Genomic DNA, 22891 nt, shown 5'->3' on the forward strand with positions numbered 1-22891 from the left:
GCGGCTCACGGGCTTCCGCATCCGGTCCGTGTCCGGCGGGCGAGACGCCCTCCGCTGCGTTCGGGGTCCGTTTCCCCGGCTCGGTCGGTGCCCGACGGAGTGGGCACTCGGGGTGGGTACCACCGAACCTCCACGGTAGGGAGGACACAACAGGCTGTCCTCAGCCCTAGGCGCCGCCACCTCGGCCTCGCCAGCCCGGAGGGCGACGTGGTAACCGCTATTTAAAAAAAAAAAAAAAAACAAAAAAACGGTAGCCCGGCCCGCAGGACGCGAGGGGAGGCGCGGAGTCGGAGTTCCAGCCCACTGCTGCCCCTCGCCGGCCGCTTGAACCCGAACCCACAGGTCTGACGAACTGTCTTTGACTGCTATGTCCCAGAGTGTGAAGAGGGTACTGAATGGGGTCGTGGACGAAGCCTCAGATTCCTGAAAAAACAAAACAAAACAAAACAAAAAACGAAAACAAAAAAACACGGGTGTTCAGTTTGAGCCAAGATTTCTGTATGCCTAATCTAGGGCCCTATCGTGTACATATCGACAGATAAGGACTATCTCAAATGTACAAAATGTCGTTTTTGATGGCAGGTGATTTGTGTATTCTTTTTGGTGTGTTGTGAAAGCACTGTTATTTCTACTGCCAGCTCTGCATGAGCTAAAACATCACTATCCCGGTAACTCCCAGGTAGCTCTGACAGAAACCTGTCTGGATCCGCCTTGAGCAGTGTGTTATAAGACGATCTTAACGATCCTATAAAACTACAATTTTTCTTGCCTATTCCCGAATGTAAGTTGAATAGTAGCAACCTCTATGTGGATTTTAGCAAAAGAATCGGTATCGGAGGTTGTCAAATAAGTTTTCCTGGAAATTAAGTTTATATGCGTACAGCCACCTTTGCCCGGTAGAAATTCTGAATATAACTCCAGAAATTTGATTTATACTAGGCAGTGGGCCAACTTCCATAAGGAGAAACGAAAGATATCAAAATACGCTGGAAACTTGATGGTTTTACTCTGTTTACATAGGAAGCAACGAGCAAGAACCTGGGCTGAGCCTTAAGTCTCCAGACCTCTTTGTGTGATAAACATTCTTTAAACGTTTACCTAACTGTTGTAGGTCATTTTTTAGACACTGGATGTATAGGTGAACGAGACATCTGGATAGCCCAGTCTGGTAAGAGTGGTTAGACCTCCTCCTCACCCCATCCTCTCCTCTCTTCATTTTTCTCCAGAGCTCAGGTTATCTCTTAATTCAGCTTCACTTGTAGTTGCCTTATAAGCACATGCTAACTCTAGCCAGTCTAGTGAGGAGACTGCTGTAGGCAAAGTTTAAGACAAATCTATTCTCTTCTGGTTCTGCTGTCGGGCCTCTGGAAACTAATTAGACAAGACAGAATCAGTGTAGAAGGCCACAGTACAGTTTCAGGTGTCTCTTAGCCAGTGCCATTCACCATTTCTTTGGAGAAATGGCCTTGTTTGTCCTGGAACTCACCAAGTAGACTAACTGGCCAGCAAGTCCTTAAAGATCCACCACCTTAGCCCCAGGTTTACATGCACCTGTGCCCTCTTCTCCCCCAGGATGGAGCACTGAAGCTATTTTAAGTTTTTCTATCTCAACCAACCTACTTCTCAATAAAACACACACCTCAGTAAGATGTCACATCTGTTAGTAAAGATAGACCGGTTCTGAGCAAACCATTAATAACTTCTGTTATGATGATGATTGTTCTTCTTCCTTAATAAACTTATTGGGGGTATACACATTCATTATTTGTGGAGGTTGGGAAAACCTGGAGGACTTAGTTCTCCCTTTCCATCCTGTAGGTCCCAGGAATCAAACAGGTTGGCAGGTTTGGTGGCAAGCACCATTAATGATCCAGTGATCTCAGTGGTCCTAAAATGTTTTTTTGTTTATGATTAAGATTCTGCAATCGATCTCATAATTTAGTGATTTTTTTTGTATAGTATGAAATTCTTCAATTTCAAGAAAATTACTTTAGAGCTAGTACAGTGGTTTTTTAGGTTTCTTTAGTGCCAGATCTATCCATTTGGGAAGTAGGTGTCCTAGACGAGATAATACTGCCCTTAACACTTGAACCTCCAGTATCACTCAATTTAAATTTCCATCCAGTTCTCTTATATTGCCATTTAGTAACAATTTTGAATTTTTATAGATCAATGACATTTCAAACTCATGGATGAGAAGCCCCAGTAAGAAACAGGTTTTATATCAAGGCCCACCATACAGAATAAGGATAGAAATAAATGTCATGAAGCATTACTTAAAATGTATCATACACTTCAATTTTTATACTTCTGTGTTTTAAAGGTTAGCATGACCTACTGAGTTTATCTTACATTGGGTTATGATGTGTGCTTTATTATACTACAATAGGTTGTGCTTTGAAACTGTTCTTTTGAAATTTAAGGAAACATAAAAACCATTTTAATTGCAAAGTTATTAACCAAAAATGATAGAGGAGGGAAACAGCCAACTGTATTCCTGGTCTTTATTGTGTTCAAAGGTAAATTATCGTACGAAAACAAAAACAAAACAAAAAAACATTTAAGGAGGGGGAGCTGATTGGGTTATAAGGGTGCCTGCCACTCAGTGCAAATTTTGGCTTTTTAAATGTGAGTTGCTAGAATAATGTCAGTAATATTCTGGGATCCTTCCCTAACTGGTTTTATCCCCTCAGTTATATCCCCTCCTTTTCTTCATGCATTTATTCTCCTAGATTTTTAATGTATGCTCTTCCTACCTATCACTATGACTTTCTTTATATGTGTGCCTACTGAACACTACAGCATAGCTTCCTGTTGTTTTACTGTTGCTCATTTAGTCCTGATTTTTAATTCAACACTATTTCTTTATAGATCTCTATGTATCCTTTTTATCTGATCTTACTGATATTTTACTTATCCATTTCTTCTTAGACATTAGTAGAGGATGTTTGTAACTCGTTGCTGTTACAGAGCTTAATATATACATTCTTGTACATGATCACACAACCAGAAAATGTGAATCCAAGCTTTATGATTGGGTATGCCTTATTTAGTTTACCCTTTTTCATACATGAAGCATATTTTCACTTATATTGTACAGTGTAGTTGTCATTGCAATGGGAAATGTTAAAATGCAGTTGGCATCTCTTCTAGCAAGTCAACTTTTGTCTCCCTCAACTTATTTAAAACTGTATGTTGTTCTTAGTCCAGTACAGAGAACTATAGATGTATCTTTTTCATCCCCATATATTAACTATAACAAACTTCAGGTAAACTACATAATAAGGATTTTCATCTTTGGTCAAGTCTGTTGAGTCTCTTAGTTGTTATGTGAAAGCTATGTTAGGCAATCCCTAAACCCATGAGTAGACTGTATTCCAGTAAAACTTCATCTGCATAAACATAACACACCACATTGGGCCCTAAACAGTAGCTGGTTAAGCCTTTGCTCTAAATGCTTTAATGAAATAATAATTTTACTGTATGTGGTTTTTATCCATTACAAATAATTCTGTGATTTCTCTCATTTCTACCTTTTATGTTTTTATCCTTATAAATGTCTACAAATGAAGTGACTCAGAGAGTTTATTGCTCTTTTAGGTCTCTGAAAACAAATTATCAAATGTGTTTTAAAAAATATTTCAGATACTGGAGAGAATCCCTGATTCTCTCAGTTAATACCCTGAACTGATCTTGTAGAAGCCCCAAGTTAGGTTCCCAGCATCCACTGTGGTCCATCTCACAACAGCCTGTAACTCTAGCTCCTGACAGGTCCTGCTGCACTGCACACTCATACACACACACACACACACACACACACACACACACACACACACGATGCTTTTTCTGTTTGTCTGCTGGTGCTAATGTTCCCATGCCTTGTACAGAGATTTTAGCAGACAACTCTGCACTGCAGGTCATAGACATCATATTTGTAGTAAAGAAGACATTAATTCTCTAGTTTGAACTGAAATATCAAGTCATTGAAATTTATTTAAAATACTTGCTGGGATCACCCGACTTCTTCTGCAAGAACTTACTATTCATAAAGTTAACTTTGAAGCAACAGTAGGAGTTCTGTACTGATAAGTTTAAATGTGTTTGTAAATGGAAAAGTCTCCATTCGATTCCATGCTTCCTTTGTGACAGGTACCCTGGTCTTTGAATAAAAGTAATGTAAAAATTTACCCTCTTTCTGGAAAAGGACAGTGTGAGTGCTTCGGAGTCCCAATGAAAAATATATTTAAAAAGATAACATATATATAACCTACATTTGTTGTTAATTGTTTTGATAAGAAATAAAGAGAATTCTTTTAAAAATTAAATTTTAGTTTTATAAATAACTTGAGAGTAGACTTTTAATATCTATACAGATAATGTGATAGCCAAAGTTACACTGTCTGAGGGGACTCCATCTCTTTGTTTGCTAGGGATCAAGATCTCTACCTCTAAATTATAGTCTCAGTCCCCCTCTGACACTTCAGATTTTTAATTTGAAAGAAGGCATTAATCTATGCTAACAGCTTGAAACTAACATCTTGAATTTTAATAGAGGTATGAATTTCATACCATAATGCTTCTCAATGATGTGTGCATCCGTTTGAATCTAGGTTTGTGCTAAATTTTTAAATAATTTGTACTTTTATTAATCTTTACCTAGCTTATAAAATACTAAAATTTCTGGACATTACATATGATATTTGTGAACCTGCTTGTCATTATAATAGTTTTAAGTTCTATTTCATGTTTAAGTATTTCAAATATCTAACAAATTATGCCTATAAGTCTAGCAAGGAAACTATCCTAAACACTTTCTTATAAAATTACATGTTTAGTCAGATTAGTTAGTCAGCATTCAAAGATAGGTTCAGGCAATATTTCACAAGTCTAAGGGCAGGGAGTGTCGCTCAGTGGTAGAGAGCTTATCTAGTATGCCTGGTCTTGGGTTTAATTATTCTTTGGGCTTAATCCTCAACACTGCAAATTATAAATAAGTAAATGAATTCATGTCTAGCTCTTCATGGTAGTGCATGCCTTTAATCCCAGCTTCCTAAGGCCAAGGCAGGCCAATCTCTGAGTTTGAGGCCTGCCTGGTCTACATAGCAAGATTCAGACTAGCCAAGGCTACATAGTGAGATTATGTCTCAACAAAGCAAAAATCAAAATTTATTTCTAATATGTAGGAAGGCTTCAAGACCTTAAAAACAGAAAAAGTTACTTTGGTGATAAAAATGTGTGAATACATACTAACTCTTACATTGTTATTGATAAAAGTTTCATTACTCTTAAATTATATCCATACTTATTTTCATGTCTTCCTTTGGGCTATTGGGCCACTTAGCAATAAATAAAAATTTATGCAATGTGTCCTGGCTTCTGTAGGATATAACATTACATAATCTTCTAGTGCCTAATTTACTGTGCTGAACTTATTTAAACACAGTAAGCATGGTCTTGCTTTGTTGGCTGCGCATTAATTATGCAAATGTTAGTGTACCTGTTCTTCAACGTATGTCTCCTTGGAATGTTATCATGGACTTAGGAGTTCTTTTTTTTTTTTAAAGATTTACTTATTTATTTATTTTATGCACATGAGTACACTATAGCTGTCTTCAGACACACCAGAAGAGGGCATCGGATTCCATTACAGATGGTTGTGAGCCACCATGTGGTTGCTGGGAATTGAACTCAGGACCTCTGGAAGAGCAGTCGATGCTCTTAACCACTGAGACATCTTTCCAGCCTGACTTAGGAGCTCTTGCAGAAACTTTCATTTATATATATATTTTGTTTTTTAATTTGTACAGTGTCAGGCATTTTAAACTTTGAGATGGTCAACCCTGAGTATTTGACTGGGTTAATGTTGCAGCATTTTCTCTGTCCAATCACATTAGGGCAGTGACAGGTCTGTGATTGGACAGGAATAGGGAGGCAGAGCTAAAAGTTTAGGAGTGAGGGAGGTCAGAGGAGAAGCAGGAAAAATCAACATGGAAGCAGAACAGGCAGCTGATCCAGACCCCTAGTGATTTTAAACAGCCACAAGTAGCTAAGGTTTTCACAAGGTTAGAATAATTGGGTTAAAGCATTATTTTTATCATTTGGCTCTGAAATTGTATTGGCATCTTGTAAATTGTGATCTTATTGATATATAAACCTGATTGGATAATTAAGCCTTAAGAGTCATGTTTCTACCGGGTAACTAGGCGCTAGATGACTGATTGTGGAGTGTTGTATGTAAGCGAGATGATCTTGCTAGCTGGAAGAGAATAGCAGGACCCCGCCAGGACAGTGTTGAGGCCGGTCTGTACTGGTACTAGAGCAGAATGTGGTCTGGCAGGGCAGGAGAGATTGAGGGATGATCTGTTTTAATACTTCTCCCATCAGGTTAATAAGTACCTAGAGTGTAATTGTAAGGGCATTTCTGGAGATGACTGAAAGAGGGAGACTTGTTGTGAATGTGGAAGGCTGCATCCCACTGCCTTAAAGCAACCGCACCAATAGCACGCAGAAGGGAAGGACCTACCATTGTCTATTTGCTTTGTCTCCAGCGTGAGATGGACAGCTCTGCTTCACATCCTTCCTTTTGTGATGGACCATGAGCCAAAATAAGTTTTCCATTAACTTCCCTTAATCTGTCTTATGTTAGGTATTTTTAGAAGGGCATACTGGCTTTACTACCATTACTACAGGCATATTTGATTACTGTGCTTGTTGGGAATAGTCTGAGGCTTCGAGAAGATACTTATTTTTCATTGCTTCCAGCAATTACACCAGCTGATTATTATTATTATAATTATTATTGATTATTTTATTGTTTATTCATTTATTTTTTGTGTGACTGGGTATTTTGTTTGAATGTATGTATGTGTGCTGTGCATATGCCTGTGCTGTGGAAGCCAGAAAAGGATGTTAGATCTCCCTGGAACTAAAGTTACAAGATGTGAAGCATCATGTATGTGTTAGGAAACAAACCTTTGAAAAAGCAATAAGCTCTCTTACTCATTGAGCCATCTCTTCAGCTCCTTTCTTCTTGGTTTTTTGGTTTTTTGATTTTTGGTTTTTTGGCTTTTTGGGGTTTTTTGTATTTAATGGAGAGCAAGATTAGAAACTAAAACCTGAAATCAAGGTTATCTGTAATAATATGATACTGTTTTTAGGTCTAAGGAAATACTTCTAAAGGCTATAACTTTATAGAAATGATTTTAGTATAGTTCTAATCATGTGAGCTAATAAGATACTTTCCATGAACTTTTAAAATCACTGTAGACATGCATAAACCTGTAGGTCTAGTAATTTAAGGTCCATAACAAAACACAATGTCCTTACTCCATACTAGAAATAACTGTTTAGAAGTTGAGTCCATTTCTTCTAATGTTTAATTTCATGTGTCTAAATGATATGGTATTTTTTGGTTTTAGACAGATTGCTGCCAATGTTAATGTGTCTCATACAAGACCCCCTTTAATGTATTGAATCATGTATACTTCTCTGCAGTACTACTTCCTGAGTTATAGCTTGTGATCAAACCTTCAGAAATTTGTTTGGAAGCTAGTTGTATTGCCTGTTATATATCTTGGGGTTTCTGCTGCTCAGTGAGAAAGGATGGGGGAGACTGACTAGGAGTCACAGCTCTCTGCTTCTTCCTCAGTATGTGCAGTAAAAGAACAGAATAGGATGGTTAACAAGCACTAAAATGCCAAAGCTCACTGACTGATTCCATTATTTGTCCCAGAATAATCGGTGATTGAATGGCTTACCTGATTCTGTGATGTTTTAATATCAGCGGTGATTATTAATCTTGATTATTAGTTTGATATGGTTGAGAGATACCTTGGAGAGATTAACAAAGTATACATCGGTGCATCTAAGGAGATTTCAGAGACAGTTAAATTAGGGCTTTAACCTAGCGATAGAGTCATTGGGTTAGTGGTGGGAATTAGAGAATGAGGCTTGATGAGAAGAAGTAGATGACTGGCTGGGATTGTCACTGAAGGGCCTGTCTTGCACTTTTGCTCTGCTTCTTGGCTGCTGTGAGTTAAATAGCTTTGCTCAGAACACCTTTCTGGCACTGGAGGATCGAATCATGAGCTAAAATAAATCTTTCCTTATTTTATTTTAGTATTTTATTATACTGACAATAAATGGCTTTTAGCCATTTGTTTTTTCTTCTTTTAAACTCTAATTGTACTGTACAGATAGGAGACTTTCCTTTGGGTTCAGATATTACTGTCTGCGATATGTCTGCCCTGGTGAACTTGTAAACTCTGAGACCATTGTATAACTTGATACCCCTGGAATTCCATCATGACTTCACAAACTTGGTTTACTTTTTAATAGTTTTTGTTTTGTCTGTCTGTTTTTTGTACTATAACATTTCTTATTTGGGAGAAATACAAATGAAAAGTATTTGGAAATTACTCTGATCTGATAGTTGTGCTTTCCCTCTTCAGATATACTTTTGGCATCATGGATAGGTTTGGAGATATCTCAGAAGGTGAAGTGGACCATTCTTTTTTTGACAGTGATTTTGAAGATGCAAAGAAATGTGAAAATAATTCTATTTTTGACAAGCAAAATGATGATAACCTTAAGGAAGGAATAAATAAGGACACCAAATATGTAAACTTGAAATTTGGAATACAAAATGATGACCTTAAAGAGAAAGTAGGTAATGACACAGAAAATGTGAACTTGAAACTTGGGATACAAGCAAAGGAAAATTACCTTACTCAGAAAGGAAATGAAAGAAAAGCAAAATTGTCTTCAAAGGAACAACAGGGAGAAAACGATCCTACACAAACAAGGAGTTCCTCATTGTTGACTTCTTCAAGACCAAAAAAATCGTGTGATGCCACAAAAGGACATAAATTAAACTTGCCTGTTCCAAATAGAATTCCTAAACTTGTAAAAGGTGAGGATGATTACTACACAGATGGAGAGGAAAGCAGCGATGATGGGAAGAAGTATGTGAGGTCAAAGTCAGCTAAGCCCTCAAATAACTTAAAAAAAAATGTGAGTAAGAAGTATTCCTCCTCCTCTCTGTCCGCCTCATCTTCCAGATCAAACTCAGACTGCTCAGATGTAGGATCTGACAGGCAAAATCAAGCTGATTCATGCTCACCAGAGAAACGTGTTTCTAGTGTAACCCCCTCGTCACCAAAACAGAAGTGTACTTCAGGAAGAAAATCAAGTGTGCAGCCTTCCAGTACTAAACAAAAAACTGGTGACCATCATGAATCTGAAGACAGTGTAACAGATGTAACTCCTTTGTCAACTCCAGATATCAGCCCTGCCCAGTCATTTGAGTTAGGCCAATCACACGATCAAAAAGTAAAGGTTAAAAGACAAGAAAATGTGAGCCGGGAAGTGTATGAGGATGTGGAGGCTTTGAAGAATGGCTCAAGATGTCTGAAATCAGCCAAAAGAAAAGAAAAGCACGGGCAGAATTTACCTCCAAGATCATCAGTGATAGATGGAAATCTAGACCGAAGATCCAAACAAAAAGTCTTACATGACACAATGGACCTTAATCATCTGTTGAAAGGTAATTTTTGAACTTCTCTATATTAAATTTGCATATTATTAACTAAACTCAAATATTATGTGCTGTGCATATGCATGGGTTTTTCTGGTCAGTGGCTTTGAAATGATTGATACTTTAATAACTTTCCAGATATATTCCATCATACCATGAAACACTTGGAATATCATTTGAATTGTCAGATAACTAAATCAATTAGGGCTAGAAATTTCAGATTAGTTTTCAATTCTTCTCAAACTCAGAGTGCCTTGTAGTCTTCTGAGGCAGTCCTATCTTCACTCATCAACTACCAGTAAATACCTCCATTGAATTCCACTGTTCACCTTCAGACATGACAGTGTCCAGAAAAACACTTCCTCTAGCTCTCAAAGCCCAAGAACCTTTGTAAAGAAACATCTACAGACAGCTTGCACTTTGTTGTATTTCCCCAAATCACTAGTTATACTCTTTAGTCCTAAAATAGTCATTGGCTATGGGGAGAGACATCTGAAGCCAATCAGACTCTTGCTGAAGTTAGTTGCGGGTGGGAGTTACAAGGCCCAAGATCTACTATGGAGGACTGTAGAAACAGGTGTAGACTAGGCAATCATGTTTCTTCACTTCAGTTCCTTTAAGTGTGCCTCTAGAACATCCTGAAATCTCATTCAGACAACTACTCTGTTATGGTAACTAGAACCCTGATGGCTAAACATTTCACCCAGCCCAGTGCTGATGGCAGTTCTACTTGCCAGGGGCTCATAGTTCTGGATCAACATGCTGTTTCCTTCATGTACACAGATGTGCATGACAACACATACGGTAATACAATAGCATTCAGGATTTGGAGAGATGGCTCAGTGATTAAGAGCACTTGCTGCTCTTCCCAGAAGACCTGGGTATGTTTCCACACAGACATGGCAGCTCATAGCCATCTGTAACTCCAGTTCCAGAAGATCCAACACCTTCTGGCCTTGCTAGTCACTGCCTGTACATGGTGCATGTATAAACATTACAAGGAAATACCCATACATACAAAAAGATATAAGGCTTAAACATAAATAAGGCATCCTTGTTACCACTAAGCTATTTCTTAAACTTAGCTAGATACTGAGAACCCATATATATTTCTAATTTTTAAGTGAGAATAATAATTGCTACTCCATCTTATTCCTGAACAGTTGAAATTTTCTCTATGAAACAAAGACTCAAGCTCCAGTTTGTACACTAGCAAGCCCTGCTGTAAAGCATTCTTCTGACCTTTTCTTGTTGAGGTAGGCAGGGTCTACGTAGCCCAGTCTGGCCTTGAGCTTTTATGATCCTCCTGCCTCAGTCCTCTGAGGGCTAGAATTAAAGTCATACACCGTCACAGCCAGATAGTGCTTTGTAACTAAGGCAGAGAAACAAAGGGGACATTTTGCTAATTAACATATCTGCTTTTAGAATCCATGAATAGTAGTCCACCAAGGGAAGTCTTCAAAACATTTCAAACTATTAATCTATTACATAAAGTACATCTTTAGTTTTCCAAAATTATTATTCGTGCTCAATTGACAACATGAAACTTTTCGATCCTCATAACTTTTCTGTATTTGCCCCCATGCACCTAAACCTTGTGCATGATAGAGGTGGTTACCAGCCCTGCCCCACCTGTGCCTTTTTTGCATTTATCTCATAACATACTTATCACTTTCATTTTCTACCAGATGGCCTTTTCTATGCTGCTTTGGCTTCTCTAGTTGTTCCATAGCTTTCCTTCACTTTCTTGAAAGATAAATCCACTTAATATAGGGAATTGTAACATGTTTAAAAATCTTGTAATAGAAAATGATCCTGTTAGCAAACATCTGAAGCGGGAGTTCAGCGCATTGTGTGTCATCCTCCTAGTGTAAACATTTTCACTGGCTTAGATACCTAAGATGAAGAGAAAAACTTAACAATTCCTGTAATGAGTTTTGACAAAAAATTTATACATTGTTAAAACAGACAAATGTCCACATAATAAGGAATGTAGCAAACAGTAAAATAGTGGTTTGAAAGATTGTTGTTTATTAAATACAAAAGTTTAATAAAAAAGTATAAGCAAATATCCTAATATAGTCAGTAGCATGCTGAAACAATATTAAATTGGGTATTTACTAAGTAAAGCAGATGCAATTCTTGGAATTGAAACACAAAGCTTTAGGCTTTTGGTGTTGTTGACATGTCCATGAGCTAGATTGTGTGTGTGTGTGTGTGTGTGTGTGTGTGTGTGTGGTGTGGTAGTTGATATAAGCTTCTTGAGTTCAGTCTAGATTGAGAATCTGGTGTTCACTAATAGATCAATGTAGCTTTGTATTACAAATGTAATTTTAAGAGAACTTGAAACAGTTACACAATTTCGACCTGTTAACTCTACAAGGATGTTAACTTGGAGAATTTCCATTCCCAGATATCCAAAGACTGTGACTGGAATCGGATATTTAACCTCCATGAGCTAAAAATCCTTGACTAGGCATTGAGGAACTTAAAGAGGAGCAGTAAACACATTTTGATACTAGATTATGTCACAGGGCTGATATTTTTGGTAACCTTTTAAGGATTTGAACAGTCTGGATTAAAGATACACTTCATACTTTGTCTGTATAAAGTTGACTAACTTTAGAAGGACTCTAAAAGGGCCAAATAAAGACATTTTAGAAATATGTAGCCTCAAACTTTATCTACTTTTGAGAAGAAAAGTAGAAGAGGACAAAGTAAAATTAAGGAAGCATTAATAAATGAAGAAACTGGTTATAATTTTTTTTATAAAGATACCTGTGTGGATATTATGGAGGGGTTACAGGAAATGCTTAACAGATCCTACTGCTTTCCATGAGAAAGAGGTGGCCTGTGTTGAGATGACTGGCTTCCAGCATGTCCTGCCTAGCACCACAGGTTAATCTCTTCTTTACTGGCAGGTTGACATTGTTAATCCCTCCAACACCTAGTTAACACTTTGGTTACCTAGTGTGACCAAGCATCTGAAACAAGCCCAAGGCAACAGGGGCCACATCCTTATGATAAATGTAATATTGAAAATTGATTTTTCTTTAAAGCAAAACTAAATGACTGTAGAGAGATGTATGAAGACAAAGCTATTGTAACTAAGAAAAGTAGCCCTACATTTCTACATTGTCAGTAGTGGGGTCTTCGAGGGCCTCCAGGACAATGGCAGCACAGTACAGAAGCAGCGAGGCATTTAAAAATGACCAAGAGCTGTTACTCTCTTCCACACCCATTTTTAATTTAAAAAAAAATTAAATTCTGTTTATGTATTTATTGTGTATGTGCTATAGCATGTGTGTATAGGTCAGAGGAAAATTTGTGCTCATTTCATTACCTCTGTCATGTATGTCCTGTGGGTCCAACTCAGTTGTCTTACAGGCTCTACTTCTTTATAGAAATGTTATGTTGACACAGAATTGGTTATTGTTACTGACAGAGGGATAAGTAAATGTCTGTAGTTTAGGTTGTTGGGTTTTTTTGTTTGCTTGTTTTGTACTATTAGGTTTTTACATAATAAATACTGGTAAATGTAACCCAAGGAGACATTAAGTTGTCTCAACCTTTAGGACTATAAAGGAGCCAAAACAAAAAGTTTAAGAACTTCTAGGAAAATAGAGCTGTAATTTATTATTGTGGGGTAGTGATTGTATTCTGAAATTTGGAGGAATTTTTAGGAAAAAAAATTTATCTTCCTCTTTCAGGAAAGGAAAAAAATAGGGGACGCATTTTATAAAAGCTGTAGGGAAAAAGGCCAAGCAATAAAGTAAGTGATTTTAACTTAGAAGACATTGTGGTTATGTTAAAAAGTTAAATCAGAAATATTATTCAGTCTTAAAAGGAAGAAAGAGCTGGTCTATACTACAATGTGGCTGAAGCTGGAGGACACTGCTAAGTAAAATAAGTCTTGAAAAGACAAACACTAGAGGCTGAAGAGAAGGCAGACGTGGTACACTGGTATACTAATTCCAGCACTAGAGGAGGGGAAGTTCCCGGGCTCTGTGGCCAGCCAGCCTAGAGGAAATCAATCAACTCCAGGTCTTAGTGAGAGACTCTGTCTCAAGAAACTAATATGGACAGCTCCTATTAAATGAGACCCCAGATTAACCTTTAGCCTGCACACACACACACACACACACACACACACACACACACACACACACACACACAGAGCTGTAGATGCAATACAGACCCACACAAAAACAACTATCATGTGATTCCACTTATGCGGGTCTTAGTCAAAATCATAGAAACAGAATTTCGATTTCCAAGGTCTAGTGAAAGGAGGACAGAGATTTGCTGGGTGTTTTGTTTAGTTGGCTTTTTTATGATCGAGTTTTAGTCTTCCAACATACAATATTATGGAGAATGAATTGTAATATCACTGAATTGTATTCCTAAAACTAGGATAGTAAATTTTGGATTTTATCTATTTTGCTACAGTAAAAAGATAGTTTTTATCTTTTATTTTGATAGTTTCTATTCCACAAGTGCTGGGGTAATTTTTTCTGTAGCAATAATTACTGCATATTTTATCCTTTTTAAAAAAGGGGTACACCTCCTTTAAAAGAGGAAATAGAAGTATCAACCCTATTAGTACAAAAACATAATTCAGATTGTGAAAAATACTAAAGGGGACAAAAAAGGGGGTTTTGTATTAATATAGAAGCCAAATACAATAAAAATGTGTAATACTGATTATAGCCTAATAAACACAGAACAACTAGACAATAAATTGATGAAGATCAAGCTATCAAGGAGGACTGAAAAATCACTGTGAGTCACCGGGACTTGGAACAAACAGGATTAGAACTCTGGTTAGGACTGCTAACCAGAGAGGCGTCTGATGTCTCTGGGGCTTGTCTCCTTACATAGGCCTAGCTTCTTCAACCATGGTGGCCTCAGGGAAATTAGACTTTTTGCATGAACTCAGGGCTCCAAGCACAGTGTTCCAAAAATAATAGAAACCTCAGAGCCATTTGTGACTTAGTTTCTAGAGTCACTTAGCATCCTTTTGTGCTTGCTTGGTTTCATTCAGATAGAACCTTGCTATGAGACTTAACTGACCTAAAACTTGCTATATTAATCTAGGCTAGCTTTGACCTTGTAGTAACCCTTGGGCTTCTGCTGTCCAGTGACTGGGATTGTCGGCACGTACCACTGTGCCCAGTGTTGGTAGAAATGATTAAAACCTCCCAGATTTAAAGTAGGTCATAGGGTCTCATATAACCCCGGCTGTAGCTGAGGATGGTTTTGACTATCTGGTCTTTTTGCCTCCATCTCCTGCATGTTAGGATTACAAGCATACACTGTCAAGCAAAGTATTATGTTGTGCTACCAACAAAACCTAGGGTTTGAGGCATACTACACAAGTACCTTACTTTTAATGGAATAAATGTCAAATAATTTATAGAAATAGCTTTAAAAATCTCTTCACTACTAGTTCTTTCTCCCATAAACAAAATATATTCCCCTTTTCCAAAGATGACCTTAACTTCAAGATCCAGGGTCTAAATCAGGTCCAGGCTCAGCCAAGACTCTTCAGGTGTGCCTCAGTGAGTAAGCTCTTGAGTACTTTGAATACCATCTATTGGGGGAGATAAGGGAGGGGTAATTGTTTAACTCTGAACCCTGTAAACTCTGTCTCTTACATTTTCTCTATATTTTGTTTGAAAAGTGATCACTGCCCAGTTTTAGATCATATTTCTCTCTCCTATTTTACTATGGATAACAAGCCATTGTATTTTCAAAATCCTGCTTACATATCTTAGCCCAAATACACCAGTAGGAAGTCCGCGATTTTCCTTGTCACCAAAGCAGTGCTGCTAAACAGATAGTTCATTCTCTCAGACTCCATTGACAACCTTTTTCCCTTTTGTGTATATGAGTGCTTTGCTTGCATGTGTGTATATATGTGCAACACGTGTGTACAAGTCTCAGAGGAGGCCAGAAGAGAGTGCTGGATTGCCTGGAACTACCACTGCAGAGAGTTGCGAGCCTGCAGATGGATGTTGGTAACCAAACCCTAGTCCTGTGAAAGCAGTAGATACTCTGAACCAGAGTCACCTCTCCAGCCCCTATTAACAGTTTTTTCCCAGGGTCTTCCAGCTCTAATTGCCCATCAGATTTCAAACCTAGAGCCACTGACTTTGGGTTTATTACAGTAGCATTCCATTTCCTTGTATTAAATTTTGTAGTAGTTACTATTGCTCTGATAATAAATTATCACAAAATTCAAGGTGTATAAAGCAGCAACGTCAGATGACTTAAATCCTGTATGTGGCTTTCTATTAATGGTTTGTGGTCTATCATATGGCACCTCCAGTTACCATCAGGCATCTATAGCTTTGTGCTCCAGGCACAAGAGTGTGTAGTGCAGCGTCTTTGATCAAATTGTGAACCCCTAGATTATGTTATTTACTGAAAAAAACAACACACTGTTTCTTGTGCTGTGACTCAGCCCTTAGCACATGTGTTTAATATCTCTGGCTGGAATATAGATATGCCCTACGACACAGCTTTGACCCCAAAGAATGAAGATAAAGTTAGTTTATAGAAGGAAGCACCCATGTTTGAAAGTGATGTCTAACTGAATAGCAGACAAAGTGAAGAATCAGAGAAAGATTTGACAGTATAGGATATGTCTAACTCTTAGAAGGACAGGGAAGCTGCCTGAGGGGCAGTGCAGAGAAGAGGAGGAGGAGGCAGTTTTCCCGGGACAGGTGTAGAGAGACAGGTTGCAGAGAGAGAACAAGCTACACACAGCTGAAGACAGAACGAGCCTTCACAGAATGAGAAGGAACCAGAAGATTAGAACACCAGAGTTAGGATGAGGCCAGGCAGAGAAATTCACTCAGAGGCCAGTGGAAGGCAGTTTGAATCCCTCAGCTTGGAGAGGAGTTTGAAAAGCCAGAACAGCTGAGTTGACCAACCACTCAGCTCAGAAAGAACTAGGAAGGAATGAGCTTATTCAACAGAAAGTCTCAGAGGCTGAAAACTTCTAGGCCTAGATAAGATTGTGTGGAGGCTAGAAACTTCCAAGACTAAAAGCTAGATTAGCAGGTGGAAGCAGTAAGCTTCAGAGACAACAGTTTCACCAGAGAGAATAAAAAAAAAACACTTGTATCGGTGTATGTGCATTCGTGTGTGTGCATGTGTGTGTTTACAGATCCCCCTAGCCTTGAACTCACATACTAGGTCTAGACCTCTAATATCAGGGAGCTCACTACCTCCTGTAACTCCACTTCCAGGGCTGTTACACCTCTACTGAACTTTATGGGCACCTGCATGCATGCAGCAAACACACAGAGACAAACACAGACACGTAGATAAGAATAAAATGAGTCTTGGGGGCTGGAGAGATGACTCAGCAGCTAAGAGCACTGGCTGTTCCTTTAAGGGCTCCAGGCTTTAGTTCCTACCACATGCGTAGCAGCTCCCAGCCATCTTTAACTCCAGTTCCAGGGAACATGACACCCTCTTCCGGCCTCCCAGGGTACCAGGCGTGAAGGTAGTACACAGGCATACATGCAGGCATAACACCCATACATAAAATTTTAAAAATAAAATGAGTCTTTAGAAAATTATTTATATTTTATTTTGACTCTACTTTGTTGGTCACAGCTATAAGAAGCCCATAGAATTTCAAAGAAAGGGAACACAAAAGAATATCACAAAATTTCTCATCTAACAAGTTGTTAATTAAGAAGGCAAATAATAAATTTAGATCTTATAACTTGTTAATTTGGGCTCTTTAAAAGAAATCTTTTTCAAAATTTCAGCTTTAAAAGTAACTATAGCTGATTTTTCTATAGTACTCATGACTATATACAGGACAATTTTTTATTTGTTTTGAGACAGATTCATGTCTTCCAGTCTAGTCTGGAACTCACTATGTAGCAGAGAATGGCTTTGAACTTCTGATTCTTCCTCCTCCACCTCCCAGTGCTAGAATTAGATCACACTGCACATGTGCACCGCCATTCCTGTCAGATGTGCAAAATGCTAGGAAGCAAAGCCGAGCTGTGCTGGCAGTCACTCACCTTCTGCCCCACTGGAAGAGTTGCTAAAAAGGACTAACACTGTAGGGGTGCAGAGAACATTCAGAACTTGCTGTTGGTGGCTTCATGTACAAGTTCTAAAACGTCTCTATTCAGTAGCAATGAAAGTAATGCTGGAGCCCCATGACGTGGGTGAAATGATGCCAGAGTGGCTCTCTGTGGTCATAGGCTAAAATAGATTGAACAGTTGGTGTGGCACTGCATCACTAAGGAAAATTCAGAAGACAACAGCACTTGTAAATGCTTAAGTTTAGATAGATAGAAAGTTTGTTAACTCATTTTTAGTTTTTATGTGAAAGAATTTGATTATATATTTGATGCCAGTTAGCATACAGTTACTTTAGATGTCAATAATAACTGCCATCAAGAGTGAGCACTCCACCCATCTGCTTCATTGTCTTGTTTTCAAGGAAAGAAAACTTAACGGCTGCTTTTGGCATCTGTTTGATGAGCTAAACATTCTTTTTTTTTTTTTACTGTTGCCTATTTTACTTTTTAAAAAAGTATCATTAGGAACTGTAGCTTAATCTCACTGAGAATGAGATTCTAAAGCATTTCATATACAGCTAAATTAGCCTAGAAACTTTTTTAAATTATAAAATAAGTGTTTATTAGTGTGGAGGTAATTTAATGTATGTAGTGTATGTGTAGTTTTTAAAACATGGTCGTTCATTCAAGTTTTGTTATTTACTCGGTGTGGTTGTCAACTATCATTAATTATCAACCATTAATTTCGTAATTTTTCTTAAAGAGGAAGCTACTATCTATTTTGATTGTTCCTATAATTTTAAGTAGCCTTTGTGGTCTTTGGTTCAAACATAAGAAATAAAATTACTGCTTTTCTAAATTTGCCCAAGTGATAGGATTAAACTCATTGTAAAATAGAGGTTAAAAATACCACTTGCCTTTACGGCACTGTGTGGGACAGACAATGTGAAAGGGAATAGTTTGTAGTCAAGTACTTTACAGAAGACACACTGTTGTAAGGGCTGTGGGGTGACAGTAGGCACGGCTGAGCAGTGTGCAGGTACTTGCTGCAGGAGGCCGACAGCTGGAGTTCAGTCCCTGGAACCTGAAGGTGGAAGAAGAAAGGCAACTCCACAGATTTGGTCTGTTCTCCAAACGCACACAGGCATGCACCTTGACGAACACGGATCATGTACACACAAAACAGTAGGGGCCTTTTAATCTTAAAAATATTATAATACCAAGACAAAACTACACGTGATAACCTGATAAATATATTGCTACTTTAGTATATACTGAAGTAGAACTATTCACCAAACTTAGTGGTTTTAAAAGCTTTTACAAGTGTGTGGTAATAGTCATGCTTACTGAAATATTTTCTAACACTTTTTAAGCATGATGTTAAAATTCTTTTCAGGCAGAGGACATAGCTCAGTAGTACCATGCTTGCCTAGAATGGACAAGACCCTGGGTTCAATTCCCATCGCCACCCCAACAAAATCATTTGGTAATCGTTGTGTGCATTTTTTTTTCTTGGCTAGAAATGTCTTTTATATAGTCTGTTCATTGGGCTTATGCTTAATACAAAATAGAAAGTTTGGCATTTGCCAAAGTACTTTAGCACAATTTTAAAACCCATGGCACTAAACTACCAACTAAAGAGTACACATGGAGGGACCTATGGCTCCAGCCAAATATGTAGCAGAGGATGACCTTGTCGGACATCAGTTGGAGGAGAGGCCCTTAGTCCTGTGAAGGCATGATGCCCCAGTGTATGGGAATACCAGGGCAGGGAGGCAAGAGTGGATGGGTAGGTGAGCAGGGGAGGGAGGAGGGAATAGGAGGTTTTCAGAGGGGATATTAGGAAAGGGAATAACATTTGAAATGTAAATAAAGAAAATATCTAATAAAAAAGTTACAATTAAAAAAACATGGCATTCCCCGGGCGGTGGTGGCACACGCCTTTAATCCCAGCACTTGGGAGGCAGAGGCAGACGAATTTCTGAGTTCGAGGCCAGCCTGATCTACAGAGTGAGTACCAGGACAGCCAGGGCTACACAGAGAAACTCTGCTTGAAAAACCAAAACCAAAAACAAAAACAAAACAAACAAACAAAAAAAAAAAACCATGGCATTCATGGTATAATACATTCAGATTAAGTTCTGATAATTCTAGACTGGTCTGAATTTACTTTTGCCATTTCTTCTGTCAGTCATTGCCAAGGACATGTGTTGTTTCTTTTGAACAGTGAAATTATTGTATTGATGCACTCAGACCCAGAAGTTCCTAAAGTCCTTCACTATTAAAACTGCTGTAGAAAACAAAGCAGACATGGCAAGACTGGGATTTTGTAAATTACCTGCCTAAGAACTGGTATCACACACCTTGATTACTCTGCTGTGAATACCCACTTGCATGAGCTTTTATGCTCAAAGGGCCCAGTGACCATAAAACTCGAGACTGCACCCAAGCTTTTCCTAAACAAATAGTCATTAGCTCATTTCCTGCCTTCTGTGAACTTAGTTTCTCCTGTTAGGAATGATGCGTGGACCATCATAGCTGCTTTGTTTATTTACCATTGGTGCTTTTGCTTCCTTCTGTAGCTTTCCTGCAATTAGATAAAAAGGGACCACAGAAACATCACTTTGAGCAGCCTTCAATAATACCTAGGAAAAACTACTCTTTCACAAGAGAAGAGGTGAGACAGATTGATCGGGAAAATCAGAGGCTTTTGAAAGAACTGTCAAGACAGGCTGAAAAACCAGGAAACAAAAGTACAATTCCAGGAAGATCGATCGGCCATCCCCCTAAGTTGTATCATAGTGCTCTCAACAGACAGAGGGAACAACAAAGGATCGAAAGAGAAAATATGGTAAGTGACACATCCGCAGTCATCAGCGCAAGTGCATGTGCACTGACTTGTAAGTCACAAGTGACAGAAAACCCTGTAGGACCAACTTTTCAATACAGACATATAATGCAGTACACATATACATGGCATAAACTGTCTAGACATTAACCACGTATGGTTACCATGGTTAGCTGGTAGAATATATATTAAGGAGTCATTAAAAGAACACACTGGAAGCTTCACTGTTCTCTGCTTAGATCAGTTAAATCACTGTACACTTACAGGAGATGGTACCCAAGAAGTAGACGCGTGTGTCCTCTGTGATGTGTTCAGTCACTGACTGACTGTGCTTCACCCCACCATATTGGAAATTCTATATGATCTATTTTTAAAAGATAATCTAGAATAGGTCAAATTTGGCACTCAGCTTGAAATAAGTGCTGCATTCATAGTTGTGAATTAAGTACTTTGATATTTTAAAGTGCATATATATGTGTGTATATATGCGTACACAAGACTTGAAAATGTTCACATTTAAACTATTATAGTGTATCTTTTTCTTTTCAGTAAAATTTAGCTCATAGTAATCGCTGTGTATTGAACTCTTACTAGGCCTTCTTCTAAATATCCTCCACATTATTAGCTTACTGAATCTTGACAAATCTTTGAGGTAGGCATTTTTAAAAAGTATCATAGACATGAAGAAACTGAAACCTAAGAGGATTAAATAATTACCCAAAATAAGTACCTGAGCCAAACCTAGCCAGACCTAGGTAGTCTCTTAAATAAATAGAATTGTAAACTAAAATTAGACTTCTGTAAGTTTATAAGGTCAAACTTAAATGAATGTTAAAGCTGTTGAAGTTAAGGCAGTTCCAAAACTGACCTCATGCTTCATCACCAGTGTGCATCTGTATAAAATGGCCTGGTAACAGATTCTATGAGTTTATTACCATCGCTATCCCCAAGATAGTCTCACACATAGCCAAGGGTACCAAGAGTAGGTAGCAATAAAATAATTGAAATGAGTCTTGTGTGTGATGAGCTAGCTGCACAGTAGCCTTTCTATATATCATGTTAACCATATTTGATTCATATTTTGTGAAAATGTGGAATTACTTATGTCACAAACATTAGTTTGTCTATTTTTTGTTTTCATGTGTCCATTTGGATATGAATCCTCTTTTAATTGACAATTTTACTCCTGTTTTGCAAATGCTTTATGTGGTATGACATGGTATGGTGGCATGAGAGAAAATGAGACACTGAGTAGGACACAGTACGGCTCGAGGTCAGACAGCAGGTAGCAGAGCACAGATTGAGGGTTAGGGTATCTGGTTTGGATTATTAAAAAAAAAACAACTTTAAGTATAATTTTGCATGCCATACTTACTTCAAGATTACAGTTCACTGAGTTTTAGTATAACATTTCTCCATTCCTATTTCCCTCTGGTCCTTTCTGTATGAATTTGTTGATTTTAGATATTTTATATGAGTGGATGCCTGTAATATTGTAGCTAGCTTACTTCACTTTAATATATTTTCAAAATTTATCCATATTGTAATATGTATCAAAACTTAAAAAATGATTTGAGATGTATTTATTCTATATGCTTATAGGTGTTTTGCCTGTGTGTGTGTGTGTGTGTATATGTGTGTGTATGTATGCATGTATGTGTATATATGTATGTATGTATGTATGTATGTACCATGTGCATGCCTGGTGTCCATAGAAATCAGAAGAGAGCATTGGATCCCTGGAACTAGGGTTACAGATGATTGTTAGCTGGCATGAGGGTGCTGGGGAATCAAACCCAGGTCCTCTGCAAGAGCAGCAAGTGCTCTTTATTAGTAAGTGGTCTCTCCAGCTTCTTGTATCAAAACTTTTAAAGGTGGATACAATTCCACTGTAAGTGTATAACATTTTGATTATTCCGTTTGCTGATGGACACTCTAGGCAGTTTCTGCCTTGGTTGTTATGGATGAACACTGACATGAAACTGTCTATTCATGTCTCTGCTTCATTTTCCTTAAGTGTTTAAAACTGAAATTGCTGGGACATATGCTAGTAATTCTGTGTTTCATTTTTTTGTTGTTGTTTTGTTTTTATTTTGTGATATGGCCTCACTGTATAACCCATACTGGCCTTAAACTTCTAATCCTCTTGCCCCTCCTTCCCACTGCAGGCATCAGGTATGTGCTTAGCTTTTTTCTTTTTTTTTTTTTTAAACTTTTATTGCATTATGATGAAAAAAGTTACATGATTTCAATTTATCTGAATATGTTAACATTTAAGAACATATTTTAAGTAAATAGAATTAAATCATATTCTTGTTTCCCTTTTGTACCCCCACACCTCCCAGAGACCCCCTTCAATATTTACAATATCTTTTTTGTCATATTTTTTAAAATTTATAAAATATTATAACAATAAAAATTAGTATTATAAAAGTTGTTTGATATAAAACAACA

The 22891-nt window shown here is 37.9% G+C and overlaps 1 protein-coding gene across 4 annotated transcripts in view; it reads left to right on the top strand.

Annotated features, from left to right (window-relative positions):
* Cfap97 (cilia and flagella associated protein 97) overlaps positions 1-22891 on the top strand; it is a 48758-nt gene that overhangs the window by 11084 nt on the left and 14783 nt on the right. For 2 of the 4 annotated variants that reach the window (XM_031339716.1, XM_031339714.1), the window contains 2 exons: positions 8451-9544; positions 20172-20440. In XM_031339716.1, coding sequence (XP_031195576.1) covers positions 8467-9544; positions 20172-20440 — 1347 coding nt within the window. In that variant the 5' untranslated portion in view covers positions 8451-8466. Of the gene's footprint in view, positions 1-2; positions 113-203; positions 343-8450; positions 9545-20171; positions 20441-22891 lie in introns of those variants that run through there. The other 2 variants (XM_031339715.1, XM_031339717.1) reach the window with 2 other exon arrangements.

Source organism: Mastomys coucha, unplaced genomic scaffold, assembly GCF_008632895.1.
Source record: "Mastomys coucha isolate ucsf_1 unplaced genomic scaffold, UCSF_Mcou_1 pScaffold22, whole genome shotgun sequence".
Taxonomy (NCBI): domain Eukaryota; kingdom Metazoa; phylum Chordata; class Mammalia; order Rodentia; family Muridae; genus Mastomys; species Mastomys coucha.